At 43.5% G+C, this 27,965-nt stretch overlaps 1 protein-coding gene across 9 annotated transcripts in view; it reads left to right on the top strand.

The window, feature by feature from the left end:
* The window catches only part of LOC143774540 (uncharacterized), an 85,240-nt gene extending 58,284 nt beyond the window's left edge, over positions 1 to 26,956 (top strand). For 3 of the 9 annotated variants that reach the window (XM_077262235.1, XM_077262227.1, XM_077262232.1), the window contains 8 exons: positions 1,628 to 1,698; positions 2,415 to 2,541; positions 5,163 to 5,231; positions 8,999 to 9,166; positions 17,184 to 17,387; positions 17,938 to 18,123; positions 21,016 to 21,219; positions 21,479 to 26,956. In XM_077262235.1, coding sequence (XP_077118350.1) covers positions 1,648 to 1,698; positions 2,415 to 2,541; positions 5,163 to 5,231; positions 8,999 to 9,166; positions 17,184 to 17,387; positions 17,938 to 18,123; positions 21,016 to 21,219; positions 21,479 to 22,722 — 2,253 coding nt within the window. In that variant the 5' untranslated portion in view covers positions 1,628 to 1,647 and the 3' untranslated portion in view covers positions 22,723 to 26,956. The remainder of the gene's footprint in view (positions 1 to 1,627; positions 1,699 to 2,414; positions 2,542 to 5,162; positions 5,232 to 8,998; positions 9,167 to 17,183; positions 17,388 to 17,937; positions 18,124 to 21,015; positions 21,220 to 21,478) is intronic. The other 6 variants (XM_077262231.1, XM_077262233.1, XM_077262226.1 and 3 more) reach the window with 5 other exon arrangements.
* Positions 26,957 to 27,965: the final 1,009 nt, after the last annotated feature.

Raw genomic sequence — 27,965 nt, 5'->3', positions numbered from 1 at the left:
CCCCCACTCTCATTCTCATTGTCATACAATGACTCACATGGTTTGTAAGCGCCGTCCTACTGGTGCACCTGGACTAATTGCTTAAGAAGCTCGTCCATGCTTTCACTGTGTTCTCAATGTTATAGCTGCATTTACCCAGGACATTCAGTCTTTACACTGCAATCGACTCTGCTCTCTGGGACGTCATGCCCGCATTCTCCACCAATTGTAGGGATTCACACTCTCGTGTAGTCAGTAGGTAGAGTTCAAACAGGAACTGAATTTTTGTATCAAAACAAAGTGATGTTTATTTTTCACTGGTTGCAGAGTACAAAGCAAAAACCATAAACATAAATCCCCAGCCTTGTTTAGGCACTAAGTAAACAACACAGACCCTAACTGCTCATATACAGCCGAGCTAGTCCCAATCCGGTCAAATAAAACCATTATTGTCCATAGCAACCAGATATACTTGTAGTTTGGTGCTCACGGCCTGTGCAGTCTCTCTCTCTGAGAAAGATTTCGGCTTGTCTTTCTCTCTAGAGCTCCAATACAAATCCACTCTGGTCATCTTCCCCCAGGGCTCCCCCAGAGCCAGCCTAGGTGCACTAATCAGAGCCTGTAGAGCTAGGATTTAACCCTTGAATGAATGAATATTTCTTTCATTGATCACTGGTCTCACACACTGCAGTGCTCATGTTCTCCAGTGCCTGAGACCTATCAGTTCTTCACTGACAGATCCTGCTAGACTCTGCGTATAGCAGGATCTAAGAGGCCACCGCACGCGGAGATCGTCAGATGACTTTGGGGTACAATGGCAACTATCGGCACCTCCAATGACGGTCTGTCTTTCAACCATTTAGATGCTGCTGTTGGGATTGACAGAATCATCTAATGGGTTAATCAGCATGGTAAGATCCAAAACCAGTGGGGACTGATTCCGCAGGGTGACAGCTGTCGTCTGTGGAAAAAAAACAGAGCTAAGGAATAAGGCCCCTTAATGACTGTCTTGAAAAGGCATATCAGGATCATGGCGTTAAGGGGTTAAATGCCACTGTTTGATATTCTCAGTGGCATTTAATATATTAGATTGCAGCTATTGGATTTATCTCCAGACATTTGCTGTTATATCAAGGTGCCTGTTGTGTATCACAGCCGGCAGTTCCCACCTATGGTGCGAGGTATGGTCTTCTCACCATAGGGACGCTTTGGGCCCTCACTAGATTAACCCCCTGGATACGACTCCAACCTCTGCACCCACTATTGTTACACCCCTTTAACATTCTTCCAACCTGCAACCACCACTAGAGGGAGCTGTTTTATTCTAGAATCCAGTGTGTAGCTTAGCTGCATGTTGTAAGCTCCAAAGCGCCCTCTAGTGGTGGCTGCAGGGTAGCACAATGGGGGGGGGACTTTGAGCCTTGTTATTAAAAATACAAAGCTCAAAAGAAATTAATAAACTCAGAATTAAAATACTAAAAATGTTGAAAGGTGATCTTTCATTTTAAGGTTCTACAGATAAGCAGATAAGGTATCTTGAAGGGCCTGTTGGGCAAGAATCTGGGATTACTGGTGGGATCTGTAGTGACGGCCATATTGTCACTCAGCTTGGTAGTATGGCTTTTGATGCTTTTATGGCTTTTTCTAGATGCCGCGGCTGCATTATCTATGGGTCTGATGTCTAAGCTGAAGCTACATATGGATTCTATGCTCCGAGAGGTAAGATGCTGTGCCGACTGCTGCCTCTGTCCACACAGGTGACCATGCTAAACCAGATGTTCTTGGTAACTGATTAGGTTATTAGGATGGCCCCCTATAGTCGTCGTATTCTGGGGACCTCTTCAGGGCTAAAAAAAAATTAAATCTAGACTCTGAGACCCCTCGTTATTCATTCATACCATCCAAGGGGCTAATGCACCCGAGTTGCCCACTTCATACAACCCCCCCCTTTAAATTATAGTGCCAGTGTTATATGTTGTGTCAAGGCATATGACGTTCATAGATGGGTCATCCTAGCCATTAATATTTGCATCTGGATCTTTAAGGCAAATCTTTCATCAGATTTCTCAATACACACAATATACATTATTACATAGACCTGACAAGGCTGGTGTACTTACTTTGAATACACTTGAACTCATTCTGACATGGATTTTCAGTCACCGCTTACCTATCCTAGCTGGCAGCTATTCAAACGCCTCTCTCCCGGCCTAACTGATAGCTGCAGCTTGTACTGAGCAGCGTGAGATCTCATCCGCTCCAGCAGGGAGGAGGGACACTGAGGAGCTGCCAATCAGGTTTGGAGGGCAGAGATTTAGTTTAACTTTTAAAAATACATTACACAGCCATTCTGATATTGTATTGTGAAATCTGCTGACAGATCCACTATGAGTTATTACTCCTTTAATAGTCGTCCTTGTTTCTTTATATTTTAGGTTCCGGTCAGGTTTGATGATGTGGCGGTGTACTTCTCGGCAGAGGAGTGGGAGAGCTTGGGAATGGTGGATAAGCTGATGTACATGGATGTCATGTTGGAGAATTACTACACCCTTTTTTCTCTTGGTAAGACACTATGGTCAAAAGGAGAACTTTTATGGCTGCTATGGGCACAACCCTCCGCTTTCCCCTTTTACACATATCAAGCCTTGTCGTCAGTCTGAGATCGGTTTGTGACGGGTGATACTGATCTGACAACTGGAGATATGGAGGTAGTAGCTAAAACTTTATACAAGGAGAAACGTGAGGTTCATCCCTGAAGACCCTAAATTATACCTCGCCTTCTACTACTTACACCTCCAATCAAGAATATTTAAGCCCAGTTGCAACTCCGGTTCATTAGGAAAATCCACAGACTTTGTGCTGCTTGTTCTTGTTTCCTTGGTTAATTAAAATATAAATTACACAACTATTATAACAAGTGGTTTCTCCAAATTCACCACAAAATGGCACTTTTACTGCCTGCTGCAGTCACGACAAGCATCTTTAGTACTTAGTAAAGCCCCTCTGACTGTTATGACCTGCTGCAAATGTGATATATAGCTAAACATCACCTTCTGGCTGTGCTCCTGAGGATTCTTAGCCCATTCCTCGTGGACAATGGTCTCCAGGTCACTAATATTCTTGGGTTTGCAGCTCTATCTGCCTTTATATCCCACCAAAGACTCTTCCAGGACTTCTAAAACCAAGTCTTGGTGTAGGTTTGAGAAATGCTTGGAATCGTTGTCCTATTGAATGGTCCAGTGACGCCCAAGCTCCAGGTTCCTCACAGAAGACATCACATTTTCTTCTATGATTTCCTGATTCTTGATTGAATCCATTTTGCCCTCCATAAGCTGCAGGTTTCCAGAACCAGAGGAAGCAAAGCTGCCCCAGATCATCAGCAAATTGTGAACTCTGCTCTCAGCGGTATCTGTAGGAACATTCACTGCCTTATATCTTTTTGTATCCTATTCCTGGCTTGTAAAGGGCAATTATCTCTTCTGTTAAGAGTACATTCATACATCTGTATAATTCGGTCCAAGATCGGACCGCGATGAATGGACTGCCCGGCGCATCTCCCGACTCCAGCATAACAGCTTCATAGAAATATATGGCGCTGCCATGCTCCAGTCGAGAGATCCACCAGCCAGTCTGTTCATTGCGGGCTGATCTATACGGATGTCTGAATGCACCCTAAGGAGCATTTTTCGCCATCTTGTACTGGCCGCATCATGACTTTTTTGTCGACATAAAAAAGTTATGGCTCTTGGAAGAAGGGGAGACAAAAAAAAAACCACTAACACAAAAATGGACACCTGGTTGGCATGGAACAGGTTAAATTTGAGGCCAACGTGTAAGGTCCATTTCCCAAGCTCCTAAGATAAGATCAGGAATATTCGGGGGGTTAAAGGGAACCCATCACTGAGTTTTCCCTATGTAAACTAAGGCCACCACTTTTATATACCGTATTTTTCGGACTATAAGACGCACAGGACCATAAGACGCACCCCAAATTTTCGTGTGGAAAATAGCAGTAAAAAGATTTTTATAAGATGGGGGTGCGTCTTATTGCCTGAGGGCCGGCATTGGTAGAGCGGGGTCACAGGAGGCTGGGTCCCTTCCTCAGGAAGCCGGCGGCAGAAGTGGGGCAATGCTGCAGTCCCGGGGTGCGATGCTGCGGGTCCGGTGTTGGCAGTGAGGCAGAGCATGGAGCAGGGTCCCTTCCTCAGGATAGCGGCAGAAATGTGGTGACGCCGTGGCCCGGTGTCCACGGTGAGCAGAGCCGAGTGCGTCACCGGTTTCTCGGCAGCCATCTTCCTGAGGCCACACGTGCGCAGATTGAGATCTCGGCAGCCCTCGGCTTTAGGAAAATGGCCGCCGAGATCTCAATCTGCACACTCGCGGCCTCTGGCTGCCATTTTCCTGAAGCCAAGGGCTGCCGAGATCTCAATCTGCACACGCACCGCCTCAGGTAGCCCACGGCTTGAGGAAGATGTCCGCAGGAAAACCAACGATGTACTCTGCACCGCCAACACCGAGCCTCAGCATCGCCACACCTCTGCCGCCACTGTTTCCGCTGCTATACCACTGCCTCCGGATACGCTGCTACACCACTGCCGCAACCTCCCCGGTAAGCCTGCGCTCGGACTACAAGACACACCTCCCATTTTCCTCCCAAGTCTTTTGGGGGAAAAGTGCGTCTTATAGTCCGAAAAATACTGTAAGTAGTCAACCCCCTCTGTGTATCCCCAAAGATACCTTTGATAATCCCCCCCCCCCCATACATCGCGGTCCAGTCCGATGGGCGTCACTGGTCTTTGCTGAGGGCAGAGAAAGACCTGTAATGTGCATGCGTGTCATTGGCACTTTTCTGCCCTCTCCTGGACTTTTCTCTTCTCTGCCCTCAGCAGGGCAAAATGAAGTACCCCTGCGCAGGTGTGGGACTGGGGGTGCTGTGGGATGACGTAGGACGCAGAAATGCAGCGATTGTGGGGATAAAGGTGGTGTTGAGCAAGATCAGCTACGCCCATTGGACCAGATCGCGCCGTATCAGGGGATTATATATATATATATATATATATATATATATATATATATATACACATATACACACTGGTTTCCTTTAAGTCACTGAATCCTCTGAACTTCATGAGAAGCTCAATGGTAACTGTTGACATAAGATTTTGTCCCATTCACTTCCACAGGACTTATCTTTGAAAAACCTGAAATCATCTCCATAATTGAAAAATTTCAAGACCATTACCATACAGCAGGTGAGAGTAGAAGAGAAAGGAAATCTGATATCTGTGTCTTCTATACTCATTGACCTCACTTGTTTTGTGTCTTTGTAGCATGCTCTCCATCATTATTTCCACTCCTTCCCCTACAGTTCCTTGTGTTTGCCATTTGCAAATAGTCTCAATTCCTAAAGTCATGTTCTCCAAAGCTGAAGATCTCATGAGACAGCTCCTTGGTGACCCATGATAAAAGCTGGTCCATGTCTGGCCTGTCTCCAATTTTTCTCCATTCACATTAGTTGGGTTAAGCAAATCTAGAAATGCCGTCACATTCTCTGGGTTTCTCCAGTCGTGTCACCCACCTTCAGTTTACCTTTTTCCTTGTCATATTTACGCCCCAAATTGGGTGCCTATTAATTTAGTAAGGTATCCTTATTGTGTCCAGTTCTGGGCTCCACATTTTAAAAAAAAGACATAAAAAACTGGAGTAAGTTGAGAGAAGAGCTACCAGGATGGTGAGCGGACTGCAAAGTATGTCCTACGAGGAACGGTTAAAGGATCTGGGAATGTTTAGATTGCAAAAAAGAAATCTAAGAGGAGACTAAATAGCTGTCTATAAATATCTGGAGGGATAATAATTTTATTTCTATAGCGCCAACATATTCCACAGCACTTTACAGACAATAAAGACATTATAGAAAAGCACATAAAATCAACACATACCAAAAGGCGTGAGGTTCCTGCTCACAAGCTTACAATCTATGAGGAAATAGGGGAGACAAGAAAGGTGGATGGTAAAAATTGCTTGCGTTGTATGGTCCAGCGATAAATATAATAAATGGGGTGTTCCGATAATACTTCATGAATCGGTCACCAGCCAGTATCTTTATAAGTACAGATGCAAAGTGGGGGGTGTGAAAAGATGCCACAAGGGTCCTGATCTAGAAGAAAATTTTGTGGGGGCAAAACAGAGATAGTTAGGTAAGTGAGGTGAGGCGGTAGGCCAATCTAAAGAAATGTGGTTTTAGGCCACACATAAAACTGGATATTGGGGATTAATTGAATTGTCCTGGGTAGTGCATTCCAAAGAATTGGCACAGCACATGAGAAGTCTTGGAGATGGGGGTGGGAGGATCAGATTATTGAGGATGATAGTCTTAGGTCATTAGCAGAATGGCGGGCACAGGGAAGGGTGGTAGGCTGAGACGAGGGAGGAGATGTAGGGTGGTGCTGAAGTGGAGCGCTTTGTGGGTGAGAGTGATAAGTTTATATTGGATTCTGTTATTGGATTCTGTAGCGGATGGGTAACCAGTGTAATGACTGGCACAGGGTGGAGGCATCGGTGTAGCGGTTGGAAAGGAATACGATCCTGGCTGCTGCATTCAAGACAGATTTGAGAGGAGAGCGTTTAGTAAGGCTACTTTCTCACTTACGTTGTTTTGTATCCGTCACAATGCGTCGTTTTGGGAAAAAACGCATCCTGCAAATGTGCCCGCAGGATGTATTTCTTTCCCATAGACTTGTATTGTATTTTATGGCCACATGTTGCGCCCATCGTGCACTGGTTGCGTCAGATTTTGGCGGCCCGTTGTCCGGAAAAAATGTTCAAGGGAACGTTTTTCTGTGCGTTGCATCCTGTTTTTCCGTCTGCGCATGCCCGGCAGGAAATCTCACTCTCTGTCTCTTTCCTGCCCGGGACTGCAGATTGAAATGTGAAAGCACACACTTCCGTCAGTACGTCGCGCCGACACTTTGTGACGGGCGACTGACGGAAATGTGAAAGTAGCATAAGAGGGAGAACAATCAGTAGAGAGTTGCCATATTCCAGACGAGAATGAATAGGAGCTACAGTAAGAGTTTTTGCCGAATCAAAGGTGAGAAAAGGTTGAATTCTAGAGATGTTTTTGAGGTGAAGGTGACATGAGCGAGCCAGAGATCAGATGTGGGGAGTGAAGGAAAGATCTGAATCAAGAGTGACCCCAAGACAGTGGGCATGTTGCTGGGGAGTAATGGTAGAACCACACACGGAAATGGGAATATCGGGCATAGGTAGGATATTTGAGAGAGGAAACACAAGGAGTTCAGTTTTTGAGAGATTCAATTTCAGATAGGAGGACATAATGTTAGGAACAGCGGTAAGACAATCATTGGTATTCTGTAATAATAATGCAGGGGTGATGTCAGGAGACAATGTGTCTAATTGGGTGTCATCAGCATAGAGATGGTACTGGAAACCAAATCTACTGATGGTTTGTCCAATAGGGGCAGTATATAAGGAGAAGATGAGGGGGCTTAGCAGCGCAGCTCCTGTCGAGGGATGATTTTTTTAGGTAATGGGTGTATGTATGCTGGCGTGTTTAAATGAGGAAGGAAAGATGCCAGATGATAGAGAGATTAAGTATTTTAGTTAAGTGAGTGGTGACAGCCAGGGAAGGGGACTAGTGGAAATGTGAGGAAATAGGGTCACTACTGCAGATAGTAGTAGGGCGAGAAGATCCAAGGAGTCTGTTTACTTCGTCTTCAGTGACTGGTTCAAAGATAGAAAGTCAGCTAGATGCAGTGCAGGATGGAGGAGCATGCATAACGTTAGAGGATTGGGAGAAAATGTGCTGTCGGATATGGTCAATTTTTTTCTTTAAAATATTTGGCCAGATCGTCATCACTGAGGTCGGTGGTGGGGGCTCGTTCTCTTGCATTAAGTAAAGAATGAAAAGTGTCGAATAGTCGTTTAGGGTTATTGGATAGTCCTGAGGTTGTTGAAGTAGGTTTGTTTGGAGAGGTAAAGGGCAGAGTTGTATATTTTAAGCATAAACTTATAATGGATGATATTTTGTAATATCTGTACTTTGTTCATTTTTGACAAATTGACTTTGTCTGATGTTTTGTATTTTGTTAATTAATAAAAATGTATCTGATTAAAAAAATAATCATGGACTGATCAGAGCCAGGAGAGTATCAGGTCCAGAGTATTCCCGTCCTCATGTGTAGGAGAGTTAGTAAGCTGTGCAAGGTCGAAAGAGGAAGTTAGAGATGAAAGATGAGTGGCAGATGGGAATAGGGGATCACCAATGGGTATGGGATTGTCACAGTGTAGAGGGATCGTCCTTATTCTCATTTGCACATGGAAACACGAGAAGCAATGGAATGAAACTGAAAGGGAGAAGATACAGATTAGATATTAGAAAACGTTTTTTGACAGTGAGGATGATCAATGAGTGGAATAGGCTGCTACGAGAGGTGGTGAGTTCTCCTTCAATGGAAGTCTTCAAACAGAGGTTGGACTGACACCTGTCTGGGATGATTTAGTGAATCCTGCATTGAGCAGGGGGTTGGACACGATGACCCTGGAGGTCCCTTCCAACTCTGACATTCTATGGCGAAATCCTTGACAAAATCTCCATTTAACACTTGCAGATTTGTGGAAAATATTCACCTTGTCTGCAGTTGGCCTTAGAGATTGTAAGGAGTGCATTTGTTAAAGCTTAGACACCCTCTCCATACATTAACCCATCGTAACAAAAATAAACTCTTGGCAAACATGTCATGGGTTGTGTCAACTTTGACTTAATATATAGAATTGGAAATAGAGCCTAATTTTAAGGTGGCGCTGTACGCCAGGTGTATACCAGGCGCTAGGACCCAACCTTTCCCAGTTCTCTCACCTTTTACAAATTGTATTTAACCCTGTGCTACTTGGTTGGAGCCCATTCTCTCATCACAAATTCTAGACAAATTGCACTTGGCTTGTAGACCTCCTTTGCCTACATGAAGATCCCACCATGACTCTTGTTTTGCTTTTGCAGATGTGCAGCCCGTCATCGTGAAAGAGGAGCCGGAGTATCATTCAGAGACTGAAGCGTCCACTGGATATTGGACATCGGAGAGTTCTGTGGGCAGCAAATCGGGACGTCTGTCACATACACTTGAAGCCACTATAGAGCAAGATCTGGTAGATCGAAGTCTATATAATGGTAATATGTTTTTTTTATTTTATTTCATCCATCCATTCATTTATTTATTTATTTATTATTTAATTGCACATATTTCACAATAAATATATATAAATTACAAAAAATATACCCATTCTATCTATATCACCAACGCCCCAACACTTTTCTTTGGGAGAGAAGAAGGAATAATAATAATAATAATAATAAAAATGTATGTAGTATGTTATACATGGTGTCCTACAAGACCACCAAGCCTCTTGTCTTATTCCCGTCCAGTTACTCCAGATATCTGTACATCTGGAGAAGCTTGCCCAATTAGCATACATTTAAAGGGTTGTCCAGTCATATGATATCAATTACCTATCCTCAGGTCGGTGGGGGTCCAACACCTGCCACCCCCACACATCATCTGTTATTAGCTCCGGTAATGGCGCTGTTGAAAAAAATACCTGCTGATCGAGGGGGGTGCTTGGTGTTGGACCCCAACCAGTCTGATATGGGTAGGTCATTAATATCATTGTAGTGGAAAACCTCCTTTAACTCTTAAAGGGAATCTGCGAACAGGTTTTTGCTACCCCATCAGAGAGCAGCATGATATAGGGACTGAGACCCTGATTCCAGTGATGTATTTACTTACTTGGCTGCTTGTAGTAGTTTTTATAAAACCACGGTTTTGTCTACAGGAGATTATCACTAGAGGACTAGTAAATCTGCTGCCAGGTAGTCCAACCACGCCCCTATCCCTGAGTGGCAGATTTCTGCCTATGTAGTGTGTACAAAGAAAGCTGTCAATCATTGGTGTGGGTGAGGTTATACAGAGCTCGTGAATATGGAGAACTACATAGTAGCAGGGTTACTAGTCCTGTAGTGATACTCACTATTTTATCATCAGGAGATTACCAAAAATGGAGCAAGCAACCAAGTAAGTAACACATCGCTGGAATCCAGGTCTTATTCCCTAAATCATGCTGCTCCCAGATTGGACAGAAAAACCCTGCTGCCAGATTCCCTTTAAATTGTTAATCACTGTGAATAAGGGAGTGTCTTGTTTATGAAAACAATTTAGTAGCAAATACACCCTGCTCAAAAAATAGAGGGAACACTAAAATACCACCTCCTAGATATCGCTGAATGAAATATTCCAATGGCAAATCCTTATTCATTACATAGTGGAATGCGTTTAGAACAGTAAAATGTAAAAATTATCAATGTAAATCAGAATTAATATCCCATGGAGGTCTGGACTTGGAATGATACTCAAAATCAAATTACAGGCTGATCCAACTTCAGTGGAAATTCATCAAGACAAGTGTTGTGAATTCCGCTTTTAGGTTCCCTCCGGTGGTTTTAAGTGGTACTGCTGCTCCTTGGATTTAGTAGTCAGCAGCTGCTTCCACTGATTGTCTTTCTGGCTCGGCTATTTAGCCTGGTTCTATCCTTCAGCCTGTGCCAGTTGTCAATGGTTCCTGGTTGGATTCACATCTCTGCTTGGATTTCCCTGATATTCTGACCAGTTCAGCAAAGATAAGTCCTTGCTTTGTTCTTTTCCAGTAATCTTTCTGCACTTTCTATGTTTTTTCTAGTCCAGCTTGTCAGTATGGATTTATTCAGTTAAGCTGGAAGCTCTGGGAAGCAGATTTACCCTCCACACCTTTAGTCAGGTGTGGAGATTTTTGTAAACTCTGTGGTGGATTTTTCTAGGTTTTTAATACTGACCGCACAGTATTCTGTCCTGTTCTATCTATCTAGCTAGACTGGCCTCCTTTGCTACATCCTGGTTTCATTCTGCGTATGTCATTTCCCTCTCCACTCACAGTCAATATTTGTGGGGGGCTGTCCTATCCTTTGGGGATTTTCTCTGAGGCAAGATAGCTTTCCTGTTTCTATCTTTAGGGGTAGTTAGTCCTCCGGCTGTGACGAGGTGTCTAGGGAGTGACAGGAACATCCCACAGCTACTTCTAGTGTTGTGTTAAGCTCAGGAACTGCGGTCAGTACAGGTACCACCTCCTCCAGAGCACGTCCCATGTTGCTCCTAAACCACCAGTTCATAACAGTACATCTGGCCAAAAATTAATTAAATGCATCTCAAAAGAAGGAAAAGGAAGTTCTGAGCCATTTTTTTTTCTGCAGTCTGTTTTGTCTTTTTTTTCCTCTTAATCTCTGGGTGGTTCAGGATTTTGGCGCTGGAATGGATGTTCAGGGTTTGTTTTCTCGTGTGGATCAACTTGCTGCAAGAGTACAGAGTATCCAAGATTATGTTGTCCAGACTCTGGCTTTAGAGCCTAGAATTCCTACCCCTGATTTGTTTTTTGGGGACAGATCCAAGTTTTTGAACTTTAAAAATAACTGCAAATTGTTTTTTGCCTTGAAACCCCGTTCCTCTGGTGATTCCATTCAGCAGGTTAAAATTGTCATCTCTCTGCTGCGTGGTGACCCTCAGGACTGGGCATTCTCCCTTGAATCAGGGGATCCGGCATTGCTTAATGTAGACGCATTTTTTCAAGCGCTCGGATTATTGTATGACGAACCTAATTCTGTGGATCATGCAGAAAAGACCTTGTTGGCCCTGTGTCAGGGTCAGGAAGCGGCAGAAGTATACTGCCAGAAATTTAGAAGATGGTCTGTGCTCACTAAATGGAATGAGGAGGCTCTGGCAGCAATTTTCAGAAAGGGTCTTTCTGAAGCCCTTAAAGATGTTATGGTGGGGTTCCCCACGCCTGCTGGTTTGAGCGAATCTATGTCTCTAGCCATTCAGATTGATCGGCGCCTGCGTGAGTGCAAAGTTGTTCACCATATGGCAGTATCCTCTGAGCAGAGTCCTGAGCCTATGCAATGTGATAGGATTTCGACTAGAGCAGAACGGCAGGGATTCAGACGCCAGAATAGGCTGTGTTTTTACTGTGGTGATTCTGCTCATGTTATTTCTGATTGCCCTAAGCGTACTAAGAGGGTCGCTAGGTCTGTTACCATCAGTACTGTACAGCCTAAATTTCTCTTATCTGTGACCCTGATTTGCTCATTATTGTCCTTTTCTGTCATGGCATTTGTGGATTCAGGCGCTGCCCTGAACTTGATGTACTTGGAATTCGCCAGGCGCTGTGGTTTTTCCTTGCAGCTTTTGCAGAGCCCTATTCCTTTGAGGGGTATTGATGCTACACCGTTGGCCAAGGATAAACCTCAGTATTGGACTCAGCTGACCATGTGCATGGCTCCAGCACATCAGGAAGATTGCCGTTTTCTGGTGTTGCATAATTTGCATGATGTTGTTGTACTGGGTTTTCCATGGTTACAGGGACATAATCCGGTGCTGGATTGGAAATCTATGTCTGTGACTAGTTGGGGTTGTCAAGGGGTACATAGTGACGTTCCTTTGATGTCAATTTCCTCTTCCCCCTCTTCTGAAGTTCCTGAGTTTTTGTCGGAATTCCAGGATGTATTTGATAGCCCAAGTCCAGTTCCCTTCCTCCACATAGGGACTGTGATTGTGCTATTAACTTGATTCCTGACTGTAAGTTCCCTAAGGGCCGACTTTTCAATCTGTCTGTGCCAGAGCATGCCGCCATGCGGAGTTATGTTAAGGAGTCTTTGGAGAAGGGGCATATTCGGCCGTCTTCCTCACCATTGGGAGCGGGATTCTTTTTTGTTGCCAAGAAGGATGGCTCCTTGAGACCCTGTATTGATTATCGCCTTCTTAATAAAATCACGGTCAAATTCCAATACCCTTTACCTTTGCTTTCTGATTTGTTTGCTCGGATCAAAGGGGCTAGTTGGTTTACTAAGATTGACCTTCGAGGGGCATATAATCTTGTTCGTATTAAACAGGGTGACGAATGGAAAACTGCATTTAATACGCCCGAAGGCCATTTTGAATACCTTGTGATGCCTCTCGGGCTCTCTAATGCTCCTTCTGTATTTCAGTCCTTCATGCATGATATTTTCCGCAATTATCTTGATAAATTCATGATTGTGTATTTGGATGATATTTTGATTTTTTCCGATGATTGGGAGTCTCATGTGAAGCAGGTGAGGATGGTATTCCAGATCCTTCGTGATAATGCTTTATTTGTGAAGGGGTCTAAGTGCCTATTTGGAGTTCAGAATGGATCCTGTTAAGGTCCAAGCCATTCATGACTGGATTCAACCCACATCTGTGAAGAGTCTTCAGAAATTTTTGGGCTTTGCTAATTTTTATCGCCGTTTCATTGCCAACTTTTCCAGTGTGGTTAAGCCCCTGACCGATTTGACGAAGAAAGGCGCTGATGTGACGAATTGGTCCTCTGCGGCTGTTGAGGCCTTTCAGGAGCTTAAACGCCGATTTACTTCTGCCCCTGTGTTGTGTCAGCCGGATGTTTCTCTTCCTTTTCAGGTTGAGGTTGACGCTTCTGAGATTGGGGCAGGGGCCGTTTTGTCTCAGAGGAGTTCTGATGGTTCTTTGATGAAACCGTGTGCCTTTTTTTCCAGAAAGTTTTCGCCTGCGGAGCGCAATTATGATGTCGGCAATCGGGAGTTGTTGGCCATGAAGTGGGCATTTGAGGAGTGGCGACATTGGCTTGAGGGAGCCAAGCACCGCGTTGTGGTCTTAACCGATCATAAGAATCTGATTTACCTCCCGTTTTGATTTTGTGGTCTCGTATCTTCCGGGATCTAAGAATGTTAAGGCTGATGCCCTCTCTAGGAGTTTTTTGCCTGATTCTCCTGGAGTCCTTGAGTCGGTTGGCATTCTTAAGGAAGGGGTGATTCTTTCTGCCATCTCCCCTGATTTACGGCAGGTGCTTCAGGAATTTCAGGCTGATAAACCTGACCGCTGTCCTGTGGGGAAGCTGTTTGTTCCTGATAGATGGACAAGTAAGGTAATTTCTGAGGTTCATTGTTCGGTGTTGGCTGGTCATCCTGGGATTTTTGGTACCAGAGATTTGGTTGCTAGGTCCTTTTGGTGGCCTTCCTTGTCGCGGGATGTGCGTTCTTTTGTGCAGTCCTGTGGGACTTGTGCCCGGGCCAAGCCTTGCTGTTCCCGCGCTAGTGGGTTGCTTTTGCCTTTGCCGGTCCCTGAGAGGCCCTGGACGCATATTTCCATGGATTTTATTTCGGATCTTCCTGTTTCCCAGAAGATGTCTGTTATCTGGGTGGTTTGTGACCGGTTCTCTAAAATGGTCCATTTGGTACCTTTGCCTAAATTGCCTTCCTCCTCTGATTTGGTTCCATTGTTTTTTCAGCATGTGGTTCGTTTGCATGGCATTCCGGAGAATATTGTGTCTGATAGAGGTTCCCAGTTTGTTTCTAGGTTTTGGCGGGCCTTTTGTGCTAGGATGGGAATTGATTTGTCTTTTTCTTCGGCGTTTCATCCTCAGACAAATGGCCAAACTGAGCGATCTAATCAGACCTTGGAAACCTATTTGAGATGCTTTGTGTCTGCTGACCAGGATGATTGGGTGGCTTTCTTGCCGTTGGCCGAGTTTGCCCTTAATAATCGGGCTAGTTCGGCTACTTTGGTTTCGCCTTTCTTTTGTAATTTTGGTTTTCATCCTCGTTTTTATTCGGGGCAGGTTGAGCCTTCTGATTGTCCTGGTGTGGATTCTGTAATGGACAGGTTACAGCAGATTTGGACTCATGTGGTAGACAATTTGACGTTGTCTCAGGAAAAGGCTCAACGTTTTGCTAACCGCCGTCGGTGTGTTGGTCCCCGGCTTCGGGTGGGGGATTTAGTCTGGTTATCTTCTCGTCATGTTCCTATGAAGGTTTCTTCCCCTAAGTTCAAGCCTCGGTTTATTGGTCCTTATAAGATTTCTGAGATTATCAATCCGGTATCTTTTCTTTTGGCCCTTCCAGCCTCTTTTGCCATCCATAATGTTTTCCATAGATCTTTGTTGCGGAGATATGTGGTGCCCGTTGTTCCCTCTGTTGATCCTCCTGCCCCGGTGTTGGTTGATGGGGAGTTGGAATATGTGGTGGAGAAAATTTTGGATTCTCGTTTTTCGAGGCGGAGGCTTCAGTATCTTGTCAAGTGGAAGGGTTATGGCCAGGAGGATAATTCTTGGGTTGTTGCCTCCGATGTCCATGCCGCCGATTTGGTTCGTGCTTTTCACTTGGCTCGTCCTGATTGGCCTGGGGGCTCTGGTGAGGGTTCGGTGACCCCTCCTCAAGGGGGGGTACTGTTGTGAATTCTGCTCTTGGGCTCCCTCCGGTGGTTGTAAGTGGCACTTTTGTGAGTTCTGCTCTTGGGCTCCCTCCGGTGGTTTTAAGTGGTACTGCTGCTCCTTGGATTTAGTAGTCAGCAGCTGCTTCCACTGATTGTCTTTCTGGCTCGGCTATTTAGCCTGGTTCTATCCTTCAGCCTGTGCCAGTTGTCAATGGTTCCTGGTTGGATTCACATCTCTGCTTGGATTTCCCTGATATTCTGACCAGTTCAGCAAAGATAAGTCCTTGCTTTGTTCTTTTGCAGTCCACTTGTTGTGGACTTAATCTTTCTGCACTTTCTATGTTTTTTCTAGTCCAGCTTGTCAGTATGGATTTATTCAGTTAAGCTGGAAGCTCTGGGAAGCAGATTTACCCTCCACACCTTTAGTCAGGTGTGGAGATTTTTGTAAACTCTGTGGTGGATTTTTCTAGTTTTTAATACTGACCGCACAGTATTCTGTCCTGTTCTATCTATCTAGCTAGACTGGCCTCCTTTGCTACATCCTGGTTTCATTCTGCGTATGTCATTTCCCTCTCCACTCACAGTCAATATTTGTGGGGGGCTGTCCTATCCTTTGGGGATTTTCTCTGAGGCAAGATAGCTTTCCTGTTTCTATCTTTAGGGGTAGTTAGTCCTCCGGCTGTGACGAGGTGTCTAGGGAGTGACAGGAACATCCCACGGCTACTTCTAGTGTTGTGTTAAGCTCAGGAACTGCAGTCAGTACAGGTACCACCTCCTCCAGAGCACGTCCCATGTTGCTCCTAAACCACCAGTTCATAACAGACAAGGAAATGTTAGTGACCTGCTGGAGGTCATTTTGCAGGGCTCTGGCCTTCTCCTTTTACAAAGGAGGGGATAGCGGTCCTGCTGCTGGGTTGTTGCCCTCCTATGGCCCCCTCCACGTCTCCTGGTGTACTGGCCTGTCTCCTGGTATCTGCTCCATGCTCTGGACACTGCTGACAGACACAGCAAACCTTCTTGCCATAGCTCGCATTGATGTGCCATCCTGGATGAGCTGCACTGCCTGAGCAACTTCTGTGGGTTGTAGACACCGCCTCATTCTACTGTACAGTACCTCTAGGGGTGAGAGCATTGCCAAAATGCAAAAGTGACCAAAAGAACAACTAAAAAGGATGAGAACAGATAAATGGTCTGTGGTCACCCCCTGCAGAACCGCTCCTTTATAGGGGTTGTCTTGCTAATTGCCTATCATTTCTACCTGTTGTCTGTGCCATTTGCACAACAACAGGAGAAATTGATTCACAATCTGTGTTGCTTCATAACGGGACAGGTTGATGTCACAGAAGTCTGATTGACTTGGAGTTACATTGTGGTGTTTAAGTGTTCCCTTTATTTTTTGAGCAGTATATATTGTTATATATCCAACACCCCGTCCCGATATCTGGGCCCACTTTACAGAAGAAGAAATAATTCCTCTCAACCTATTACTCCTTTTGGAAATTGATCTGTTTCTCTCACTCATGTCCTACATATATGGCATAATTTAGTAATCGCTTTTCTAAGATATGTACTTGTACAGAGTCTAACTCATCAAAAATGGAGAATTCTACCCATATTTCGATCCCCTTAGATTTGATGGGAAATATCAGGAATACTTTCCAACTCGAAAATTGGTGATAAGTTCTCAGTGGCCAGTCTGAAACCTCTAACTTAAACATTAATTCCCAATTTTCAGAATATACCGCCATTAGTCTTCTTTAGAGTTAAAGCCCCTTATAGGAAAAGCATGTACTCTGCTCTTAGGCCTCCATGATAATCCCACCATGGATGGTTAGATCTTTACTCATTGGGGTGTTAAATGCAACAAAGGTCACCTATGATTTTTTTATTCACCTTTGGTAGATGTGCGACCCTGTGCAGTGAAAGAGGAACCGGAGTATTTTTCAGAGACCGATGTGTCCACGAGATATTGGACAGCGGAAAGTTCTATGGGTCGCGAACAGAAACTTTTGGTGCAATCACAAAATTGCAATGGAGTTGAGCAGCCGGTCTATCCTGCAGAAGACTTTACTAGGCAAGACCTGATAGACCGAAGTATTTATAATGGTAAAAAAGCTATTTTTTATGTACTGTGACTTATTATTTATACTCCACAATTAATATATAAAATAGACAAAACCTAAGATAAAAAAACAAAACAAGCAAATACTCTGCCGTAAATAAATAGCAATAGTGCATGAAAATAACATAGGGTGCTAAGTTAACATAATTTTGATCACAAAAACGTAAAAGCCATCCCACCACGTCACGGCGACCCTACTCGGGATAGTCCTAACTTCTAGTATTAAAATCCCACTGTATGTCAACTGATGTAATATGGAGAAGGGCTGAGACCCGGCTAATGGCCCCCCAACCATGGGGAACTATATGAATGTAATGTCCAGCTCAAGGAAACAGCAGGCCATAACCGTATTAGCACAGAGCGCATAAAATCTGAAAGAAAAACCTAAAGAGATGGACTGGAATATGTTAGTGTGCGTGCAGCATGAAGGCGCATGTTCACACTGGCCTCGGTTGTTTAGATCTCGACTGATCATGGTATACATACAACAAAGGTCATGTGTGATTTTTTATTTTTTTTATTCCCCATTTGCAGTGAAAGAGGAACCTGAGTATTATTCAGACACCGATGTGTCCACAAGATATTGGACTGCGGAAAGTTCTGTGTGCTGCAAACAGGAACTTTTGGTGCAATCGCAAAATTGCAGTGGCCTTGAGCAGCCGGTCTGTCACTCAGATAATTCTAAAAGGCAAGACCTGGTAGACCACAGTTTTCATAATGGTAATAAAGCAATTTTTTTATGTGATCTAATATTTATACTCCACAATTAATATCTGATCTAGAAGACTCCTACTCGTCATACAACTCGCCCTCTGCCATAAAACTACCATGGAGATAGGCGCACTCATACATGGCCACTTTTCCCAACTCCTCTTTTCTTCATCAAAGTGCTATAATGGAGTCGGGAGACCCTCATTCTGCTAATGCATGAGGTTGTGTGTAACATAAGTTCCCCTTAAAATATTAAATCTTTAATAGAATATCTTAAAAATACCACTTCCCAGTGAGAGCAGAAAAAATGTATATAAATATCACATGGACTACAAAAATACTAGGTGCACCTAACCTAGTAGATATCCCTCTGCTGTCCTGCTATCCCTGCCTATCAGTAGAGGTTGGCACCCTGATAGAGTATTTGGCGCCCCCACTCCGCGGCGGCTATAACCTACTGGCCCTGTTAAAAAACTAGCCAGCTAAAGGTAAGAAAACAATGAGCAATTTAAAGATATGAAGGAAGCAGGAGTAGAGGGAACTAAGGTGCACACTAAATAAAAACAATGTCAGCCTCCATTCTTAAGATCCCACTGAGGACAATGTGCTAGAGACCTGTAACCAATTTGGCTAATAAAATATTGATGTAATTGTCCTCAGTACAGTCACAAAAAAGCATATAAATTTATGTGCATAAATAGTGGGAAATAAGACAAAGATTTTTCAATAGGAGGAAGGACATGCAATGTGAATGACCTGGTTCAGTCCAGATAACAGACTGTGCATGCCCACACCATCTAGCAGAGATTTACACATTAGTTATGATGACTGCATACAAGAGTGTATAAACAGAATTGCATAGGCACCTGCAGTCAAACGCAGCAATATATAAGTGCCAATGGACAATAATGACAGGTGGTCAGTGTCCACACCTGAAGCACAGTGCACAGGACCATCAAAATAGATGATATATAAAAAACAGCAAAGGAGGGGGTTTTTTTGCCCCCAAAACAAGACACTTGTTGCTAGATGGTGTGGGCATGCACAGTCTGTTATCTGGACTGAACCAGGTCATTTACATTGCATGTCTTTCCTCCTATTGAAAAATCTTTGTCTTATTTCCCACTATTTATGCACATAAATTTATATGCTTTTTTGTGACTGTACTGAGGACAATTACATCAATATTTTATTAGCCAAATTGGTTACAGGTCTCTAGCACATTGTCCTCAGTGGGATCTTAAGAATGGAGGCTGACATTGTTTTTATTTAGTGTGCACCTTAGTTCCCTCTACTCCTGCTTCCTTCATATCTTTAAATTGCTCATTGTTTTCTTACCTTTAGCTGGCTAGTTTTTTAACAGGGCCAGTAGGTTATAGCCGCCGCGGAGTGGGGGCGCCAAATACTCTATCAGGGTGCCAACCTCCACTGATAGGCAGGGATAGCAGGACAGCAGAGGGATATCTACTAGGTTAGGTGCACCTAGTATTTTTGTAGTCCATGTGATATTTATATACATTTTTTCTGTTCTCACTGGGAAGTGGTATTTTTAAGATATTCTATTAAAGATTTAATATTTTAAGGGGAACTTATGTTACACACTGTTTGATTTCCCTTTTGTACTTTAAAAATTTTTCTCCGTATGTTTTAATGCATGAGGGTCCAAACATGCCCACAGAGTGCATCAGTAGTACTTTCCATCCCTGCTCCCCTTCTTTTTTTTTTTTCGAAATGGAAAACAGATTGTGAGTCTCCAAATGAAAAAATTTGCCTTCAAAACAAAACTTATAGAATTTTAAGCATTTAATAATCATAATCACATTCTAGTTTGTATCCCGGAACAAGAGGAATGAATCTGTAGTCTGTCTCTGAACCCTCTAAGCTCTCCCACATCTTGTTTTGGTTTTTTCTCTTCGATCTTTTCTTAAACCTCTGCCTTGTGCCGATCCTTTGTTCCTCTTACAAGAGGTTTGTCAACAATTGGGGTCAGGTGTTCCTGCACAGTCTGACACTGTCCGATCAGTGCTATTACTATCAGGCCTTGTAGGGAGATGGTAACACCCAGTTGTCGTACAGGAATACCAGAGGAACGGCACGACGCAAAATGAATGAAAAGATCCTCCAGGATTGTCATATGGGGAATGCAATGTAAAATGGATGTCAGGACAACTACATGTTTTTTTCCCATGTAGGGTATATATGTCCCCCTTACCGAACTGTTCTTAGTTGATGTTGTTTTTATGCTCCTCTATTATAGAAAGACAGTGCACTTTATGCATACCATTCCTCTTCCCACAACTCCACCTTGGATTGGACTTCTTTAGCGCGTCGACGCGTTCCAGTCCATCTACATCAGAATCCCACCTTGCCCTGATGCTCATAGCATATTGTATGTACACAAAGATGGGTAGAAGTCTATGTTCACACTGAGTATATTTAGGAGTTTTTGGAACAGAAACTTCTCACAGTCCTCCCCAAAAAACTCTTCCAAATCATTTCTATAGGAAATCCAATTTGCCGTTCATATGATGAGGTTTTTTTTTAAACTTCTTTTCCCTGAAGAGAGTTTGAAAAACGCCTGGTGGTAAAAAGAAAGTGCATGTCAATTCTTTGAAGTAGCTCCTGATGGAAAATTGTCTAAACTAAGCACTGTCCAATTATAACTTTTTCATTTTGACTTTACTTTGTACTTTCTTTAGTTATAAAAAAAAGAAAAACTTCTCCTAAAAACCTCCCAAAATAAAGAGTTTCCTGAAGCAGTTTCTGATTGAAAATTTATGGTTTTTGAACGCCTAAAAAAAAAAAAAATCGGTATGAACTTATCCTAGGGCTTTGTGCACATGGTGTCTTTTAGATTCTGGCCTAAGGGTCACATATAAATCTTTTGTATTTCTCTTTCAGCTGCACACTCCATCATAGTCAAAGAGGAGCCAGAGTATTTTTCTGAGACTGATGTGTCCTCCAGATATTGGACAGCAGAAACTTCTGTGTGCGTCAAACAGGAACTTATGTTACCAGTGGAAATGTGCAATGGAGAGGAGAAGCTGGTCTGTCGTTCCGGAAACTGTACAAGACAAGACCTGGTTGATCAAGGTTTCAATAATGGTAATAGATTTTTTTGTTCGGAAACATGGTGGCCTGTCTGCCTCTGAGGTCAGGTCAGGATACCTTAAATTAAAACTGTAATCCCACCCTTGGCCCCACTTACTGCTTTTGGGTTGGAGTTTCTTTCTTCGTCACCTATCATAGGAAAGTTGTCATTGCCTAAATGAAACTCCCTCCCTGGTTGACTAGGTTTCTACTAACCCTGGTGCAAATACTGCAAAGGTCCCATGTGAATCTTCTGTTTTTTCTTCTGTTGCAGATCTGCAACCCATCACAGTGAAAAGGGAGAGTGAGTATTTTTCTGATGAGACCGATGTGTCCACCACAGATTGGAAAGTGGGAAGTTCTGTATCGGGTGAACAGGAACTTATGTTACAAGTGCAAAAGTGCAATGGCGTCGAGCAGCCAGTCTATCATTCAGAAGACACTACAAGACAAAACCTGGTAGACCAAAGCGTCAATAATGGTAATAAATCTTTAGTTCAGCCAATTGGTGACCAGTCTGAAGGAATGACGTGCATTGGGTCAGGTGCCACCAAGTCTGAAGTGATGGCTGAGCGTAAATCCCACCTCACTGAGAGATCTTACAAATGCATGGACTGTGGAAAATGCTTCAACCGTAGTTCACATCTATTAAGACACCAGAGAATCCATGCAGGCGAGAGACCTTATTCTTGTGGGAAATGCGGAAAAACATTCATTGATAGTTCCCAGCTTGTCATACATAGAAGGACGCACACCGGAGAGAAGCCATATCCCTGCAGCGAATGTGACAAGAGGTTTATATGTAAGTTGCACCTTGTAAGACACCAGCGATCACACACGGGTGAGCGGCCGTACGTGTGCAGCAAATGTGGTAAAAGGTTTGCCCAGAGCTCCAATCTTCTCACTCACTTGAGAACTCACACGGGGGAGAAACCATATTCTTGCTCTAATTGTGAAAAATGCTTTATCCGGAGGTCCCATCTTGTGCGTCATCAGCGGATTCACACAGGACAGGGGCCCTATGCTTGCAGTGAATGTGAGAAAAGCTTCACAGAAAGTTCTGGTCTGCTAAAACACCTGAGAACACACTCAGGGGAAAAACCTTTTGCCTGCAGCCAGTGCCCAAAATCATTTATGGACAAGTCCGCCTTGGCCAACCATCTGAGAACTCACACAGGAGAGCGGCCGTATCCTTGTAGAGACTGCGGGAAAACGTTCTCTCACAGCTCTGCTCTGGTGAAGCATATCCGTATTCATACTGGTGAAAAGCCATATACATGCAAAAAATGTGGGAAAAGCTTTTCTCAGACCTCGGCCCTTGTGAATCACGAGAGAACTCACACTGGACAAAAGCCATTTTCATGTTCTGACTGTGGGAAGTGTTTTACACAAGCGTCTTCCCTTGTAAAACACCAGCGGACTCACACAGGAGTGAGGCCGTACACGTGCGGAGAGTGTGGGAAGAGCTTTACATACAGCTCCGTGCTTGTCAAACATGAGAGGACGCACAAAAAATAACACATTGCTTAAATATAAATGAAAAAAACCTTTCTCAAACATAAATACACTCCTAACGACTTTTAATGGAGTGGGCTAAAATAAGGAAAAGGAAAGCGTACTCTGTTAACTTACACTGATGAGCAAAAGGGTAACAATGTTTTGAACTTTTGACTTTCAGGCTCCATCTCTCACCATCCACTACTGCACTAATGTGAAACAACCATCATTTTATAGACCATCATCTTGGATATCTCATACATAAATTTGACTTGCAACTGTTTAGCACATGATTAGTTCTGCAGATTCTTGTCATTTTCCTGCATTGTTACTGTTTTGCTCCTGATGGTGGAAAAATCTTTTTTTTCCCTGAATACTACAAATTCCAATCTGTTCTCACATTTCCTAATAGCTGTGTGTTATTAGGTTATGTGGCTACTTGACCAGGATCGATGGTGGTCTCAATGCTGAGCTATATGTGAGTATCCTGCAAGAACAGTTACTTCTTGAGTACTAAGAGTATGAAAAGGATGACGTAGTGTTCCAGCTGGACAACGACCTGAAGCATACATCGAGGTTGGTGAAGAAATGGTTCAATGACAAGCACGTAGAGGTGCTGGATTGGTCCTCACAGTCCCTAGACCTCAACCTAATCGAACACTTATGGGTAGAGTTGAAGAAAACGCTGGATACATACCCAAGTGAGTCGACCAGTGTTGGGAACATGTAGAAGAAACCTGGGATCAGATTTCAGTCAAGACATGCTTGAATCTGATCAGAGAAGCCCAGAAGGATTCGGGCAGTGACGAAATCCCAAGAGGGATTTACAAAATAATAAAACCTAAAATTTTAGATATTTTTTTAAGAGCAGAACAGTAACAATGCAGGAACATGACAAAATCTGCATAACTAATCATATGCTAAATAGTTGCAAGTCAAATTTATGTATGAGATAGCCAATGTCTATAAAATGATGGTGGTCTCACAGTAGTGCAGTAGTGGATGGTGAGGTATGGAGCCTGAAAGGCAAAAGTTCAAAGCATTGTTACTAGGGATGATTGAATAGGTGCTTATCCGATTAGCTATAGCTGGATACCTGGAGCGCTTTCGATGTTCAGCGCTGCAGCTGCATGTGTCGCGGCTGTTTCACAGTCACAACATATTCATGGAGAACCCAACAAACGGGCTCTCCATGCATGTGCTGTGTGACTTTTACATTCTCGCGACACATGCAGCTGCGGAGCGGAACAGCTGATTGTCGGGAGCGCTCCCGGTTACCGATGCAGCTATTCTTCGGGAAGCTATAAGCACTTATCCGAAGCTATTCGATCATCCCTAATTTTTACCCTTTTGTTTGTCAGTATAATTGGTTTCTCCAGGAATAATTAAAGAAAATGTAATTTTAGAATAAATCTCAAATTATCTTTAATTAGCAATTAACATTATTTTGTCGGGAGGTAGTCACTACACTACATTAAAATCACCCCCATCTTGTTACAGTGACAGAAACCAAAATGTTAACAGGGCAGGAGCCTCTGAGCATGTGCAGTAGGAATCTCCGCTGCTGTGTCCTGGAAGTAACCTATACCAGGAGCACGGTGGCTCAGTGGTTAGCACAGTTCCTTTGTATATCGGGGTCCTGGGTTCAAATCCCACCAAGGGCAACATCTGTAAGGAGTTTGTATGATCTCCCTGTGTGTATGTGGGTTTCCTCTGGGTTCTCCGGTCTACTCAGACACTCCGAAGACAATACTGATAGGGAATCTAGATTGTGGGGGCAGTGATGATGTCTGTAAAGTGCTGCTTGATTCATGGGGCTAGACAAGTGAGTAAAATAAATATCACTACCTACCGAACATAGCAGCAGATCTACACATGCTCACAAGCATGTTTTTTTTTTCCATGGCACGTCTCACATGCTCAGTAGATGCCTGCTTTTTTTCTATAATGGGTTTCCTCCTCTTAAAGGGGTCTTCCAGGCATAGGTATTAAGTACCTAAAGGATAGGCTATTAACAGCAGATCAATGGGGCTTCAACATCTAGTGCCCCCCAGCCATCAGCTTTTTCTTTTTGCTCCAGCGGTGGCTGGATTTTTCGTTCAGAGTGTAGCTGCCGCTGCTGGGTACTGTGTGACGGCTCCTGTTCTCTTGTGTAGAAGCTGTGCTGCAGAGGCCGCTATGCTTACTACAAAGCTGCGCTCAACAAGTGTTTAGAGGCATAAAAATAGCAGGTCCGGTGAGGGGTGTCGGATGTTTGATGTCCGCCAATCATTCAGATTGGTTAACAGACATCTATACCCGGACAACCCCTTTAATTTGCAGTTAGACAATGGATGCATGATGGCGCCGCCCTCCCTCACTACACAAGAGTCGACACTGCAGGGCCACCCCGGTCAAAGGAGGAACAGCTATCCTCGTCTCTAACTGCACCTTTCGGTTACATAATAGTGTAAGATCAAAAGGACCAACTACTAATCCACCAGTTACTGTTTTAATAAAAACATGAATATTTACATCCATATTTGTTAGAATGGATAATATAAGTACAACTAGGCCATTATTTATACTGCCAGAAAGCAAATCTGTCTTTGTTGCCCACGGCAACCAATCAGAGCTCCACTTTCATTTTTTAAAACACTCTGGTAAAATGAAAGCCGCACTGTGATTGGTTGCTATGGGCAACAAAGGGGAATGCAGCTGAAAAACCATACAGCAATGGTGGATTCAAAACAATTACATGTGGGGGCTAACGACAGAGCTATGTCTCCTCTTGTCGGCTCTACCCCAGTGGCCGCTAGAAGATCATAGACAAGATTAGGGGAGTAGCTAATGTTATCTGTACATGGGGGAGAGCAGGGAGCCTGGAGAAGAAGCGGGGTTGTGGGAATTGTAGTTTACAGTGGTCACATGGACAACACTGAGGGACCACCCAAACACTGATGGACCACCCACTTTAAACGGAGGAGAGAATGATTTCTGGCAATGCAACAAGACGGCAGCCATTTAAATGTGCAAAAATTATTACCTCTTGAACAAAACCATTGTGATTTACTAATTAAAAGTACTTGGGGATATATTAAAAATAATGTGTATATATACGGCGGGTGAAATAAGTATTGAACACGTCACCAATTTTCTAAATAAATCTATTTCTGAAGGTGCTGTTGACATTAAATTCTCACCAGATGTCGGTAACAACCCATCCAATCCATACAGGCAAAGATCAAACCACAGATGTCCATAAATTATGTGTAATAATGAGAAATGACACAGGGAAAAAGTATTGAACACGCTTACTGATATTTAATACTTCTTACAGAAGCCTGTGTTGGTGATGACAGCGTCAAGATGCCTCCTGTATGGAGAAACTAGTTGCAGACATTGCTCAGGTGTGATTTTTGTCCCATTGTTTCACACAAACACTCTTCACTTCCTGGAGGCCCCGTGGGCTCCTTCTATGAACTCTGAGCTTTAGTTCCTTCCATACATTTTCCTTTGGATTCAGGTCCAGTGATCGGCTCGGCCATTCTAGCAGCTTTATTTTCTTTCTCTGAAACCAATTTGAGAGTTTCCTTGGCTGTGTGTTTGGGATCATTGTCTTGCTGAAATGTCCACCCTCACCTTTATCATGCTGTTAGATGGCATCAGATTTTTATCAAGAATGTCTTGGTACATTTGTCCATTCATGATTACTTCAGTTACATGATAGTTTGCCAGTGGTGCATTCTGAAAAACATCCCCACACCATGATGTTCCCATCTCCAAACTTCACTGTTGGTATGGTGTTTATGGGGTTATATGCAGCGCCTTTTGGCCTCTTAAAATGGGGTGTATTATGGCATCCAAAGAATTGAATTTTGCTCTCATTTGACCAGACTATATTCTCCCAGTATTTTGCAGGCTTGTCCAAATGGTGTTGAGCAAACTTTAAACACACTCAGTAATGGAGTCTTGTGTGGTGACGGTGCACACAGGCCATGGAAGTTGAGTGCATTAGTTATTTTCTTTGAAACAATTGTTCTTGCTGATTTCCGGTCTTCCTGTAGCTCTCCACAGATGGTCCTTGGCTCCTGGTCAACGCTTCTGATCACAGGTCTACAAAAAAAAATTCAAGTGCCAATGGAATAGATAGAGGGTATTTTTAGGGTGCTGAATTCAAAAATCGCATTACGATTTGCTGAATTGGTTCAAATTTTTAAGATAATTCATCCATGAAAATAATGCATACCCCTAATGCAACTTGTGTGTAATAACAAATGAAATAACTTTTGGTCTTTTGACTCTTTTACTGAGTCATAGGTAATTAAATATCCCATATAATTATGTTGTATTTCAATTTTGTAGACTTAAAATGCTCTAAAAGCAACTTTTTGAAGCCAGAATTCTACAGCAATTACCATTCCTTAGGACAAGTCATCAATGTCTGAAAGGATCGCGTCCAAAACCCAGCACCCCATTGATCAGCTGCTATCGGTGGCGGCGGCCGCTAGCAGGAAGTACTCACTTGTTGAGCTGCTCCATCCAGTCTTGGTACTGCACATCTGCCTCCTATTCTAATCAATAGGCGGATGTGTAGTACCCTGCGGCAGCCACTACAAGGAGACGGAGCAACTCAGCAAGTGGGTACTTTCTGCCAGTGATCGACGTTACCAATAACAGCTGATCGGTGGGGTGGGGGGCGCGTGTTGGACCCCGGCCAATCAGACATTGATGACTTATCCTAAAGATGGGTCAGAGAGGCTCCTTCCCTGTCCCTAATGCTAGGGGGGCCCAAGCTTGCCCTGTTCCCATGTAACTTTCCTTAGCTCCTGAGTCTGTACCCTTCCCCCACCCAGGGAAAGAGGGAGTAGTAGTGTACCGTAGTACACCAGCCACACTAACAAGGAAATATGAATATTGGTAACGAAAAATACCAAACATACAAATATACTCAGACATATAACAGAGGAATGCATTCGGGAGAAGAAAGTAGGAGAAGAAAGGGAATTATCACACTCAAAACCTAGCAACAGTCACAGATAAATCCACCAAACGCCTTCTACAACCCCTGGCAAAAATCATGGAATCACCGGCCTTGGAGGATGTTCATTCAGTTGTTTAATTTTGTAGAGAAAAAGCAGATCACAGACATGGCACAAAACTAAAGTCATTTCAAATGGCAACTTTCTGGCTTTAAGCACTAACATATTCCGCAGCGCTTTACAGTTTGCACATATTATCATCACTGTCTCCGATGGGGCTCACAATCTACATTCCCTATCAGT

This window comes from Ranitomeya variabilis, chromosome 5 (assembly GCF_051348905.1).
Source record: "Ranitomeya variabilis isolate aRanVar5 chromosome 5, aRanVar5.hap1, whole genome shotgun sequence".
Lineage (NCBI taxonomy): Eukaryota > Metazoa > Chordata > Amphibia > Anura > Dendrobatidae > Ranitomeya > Ranitomeya variabilis.
Note: the sequence above shows the minus strand (reverse complement) of the source record. Positions and strands in the feature narration are given on the sequence as shown.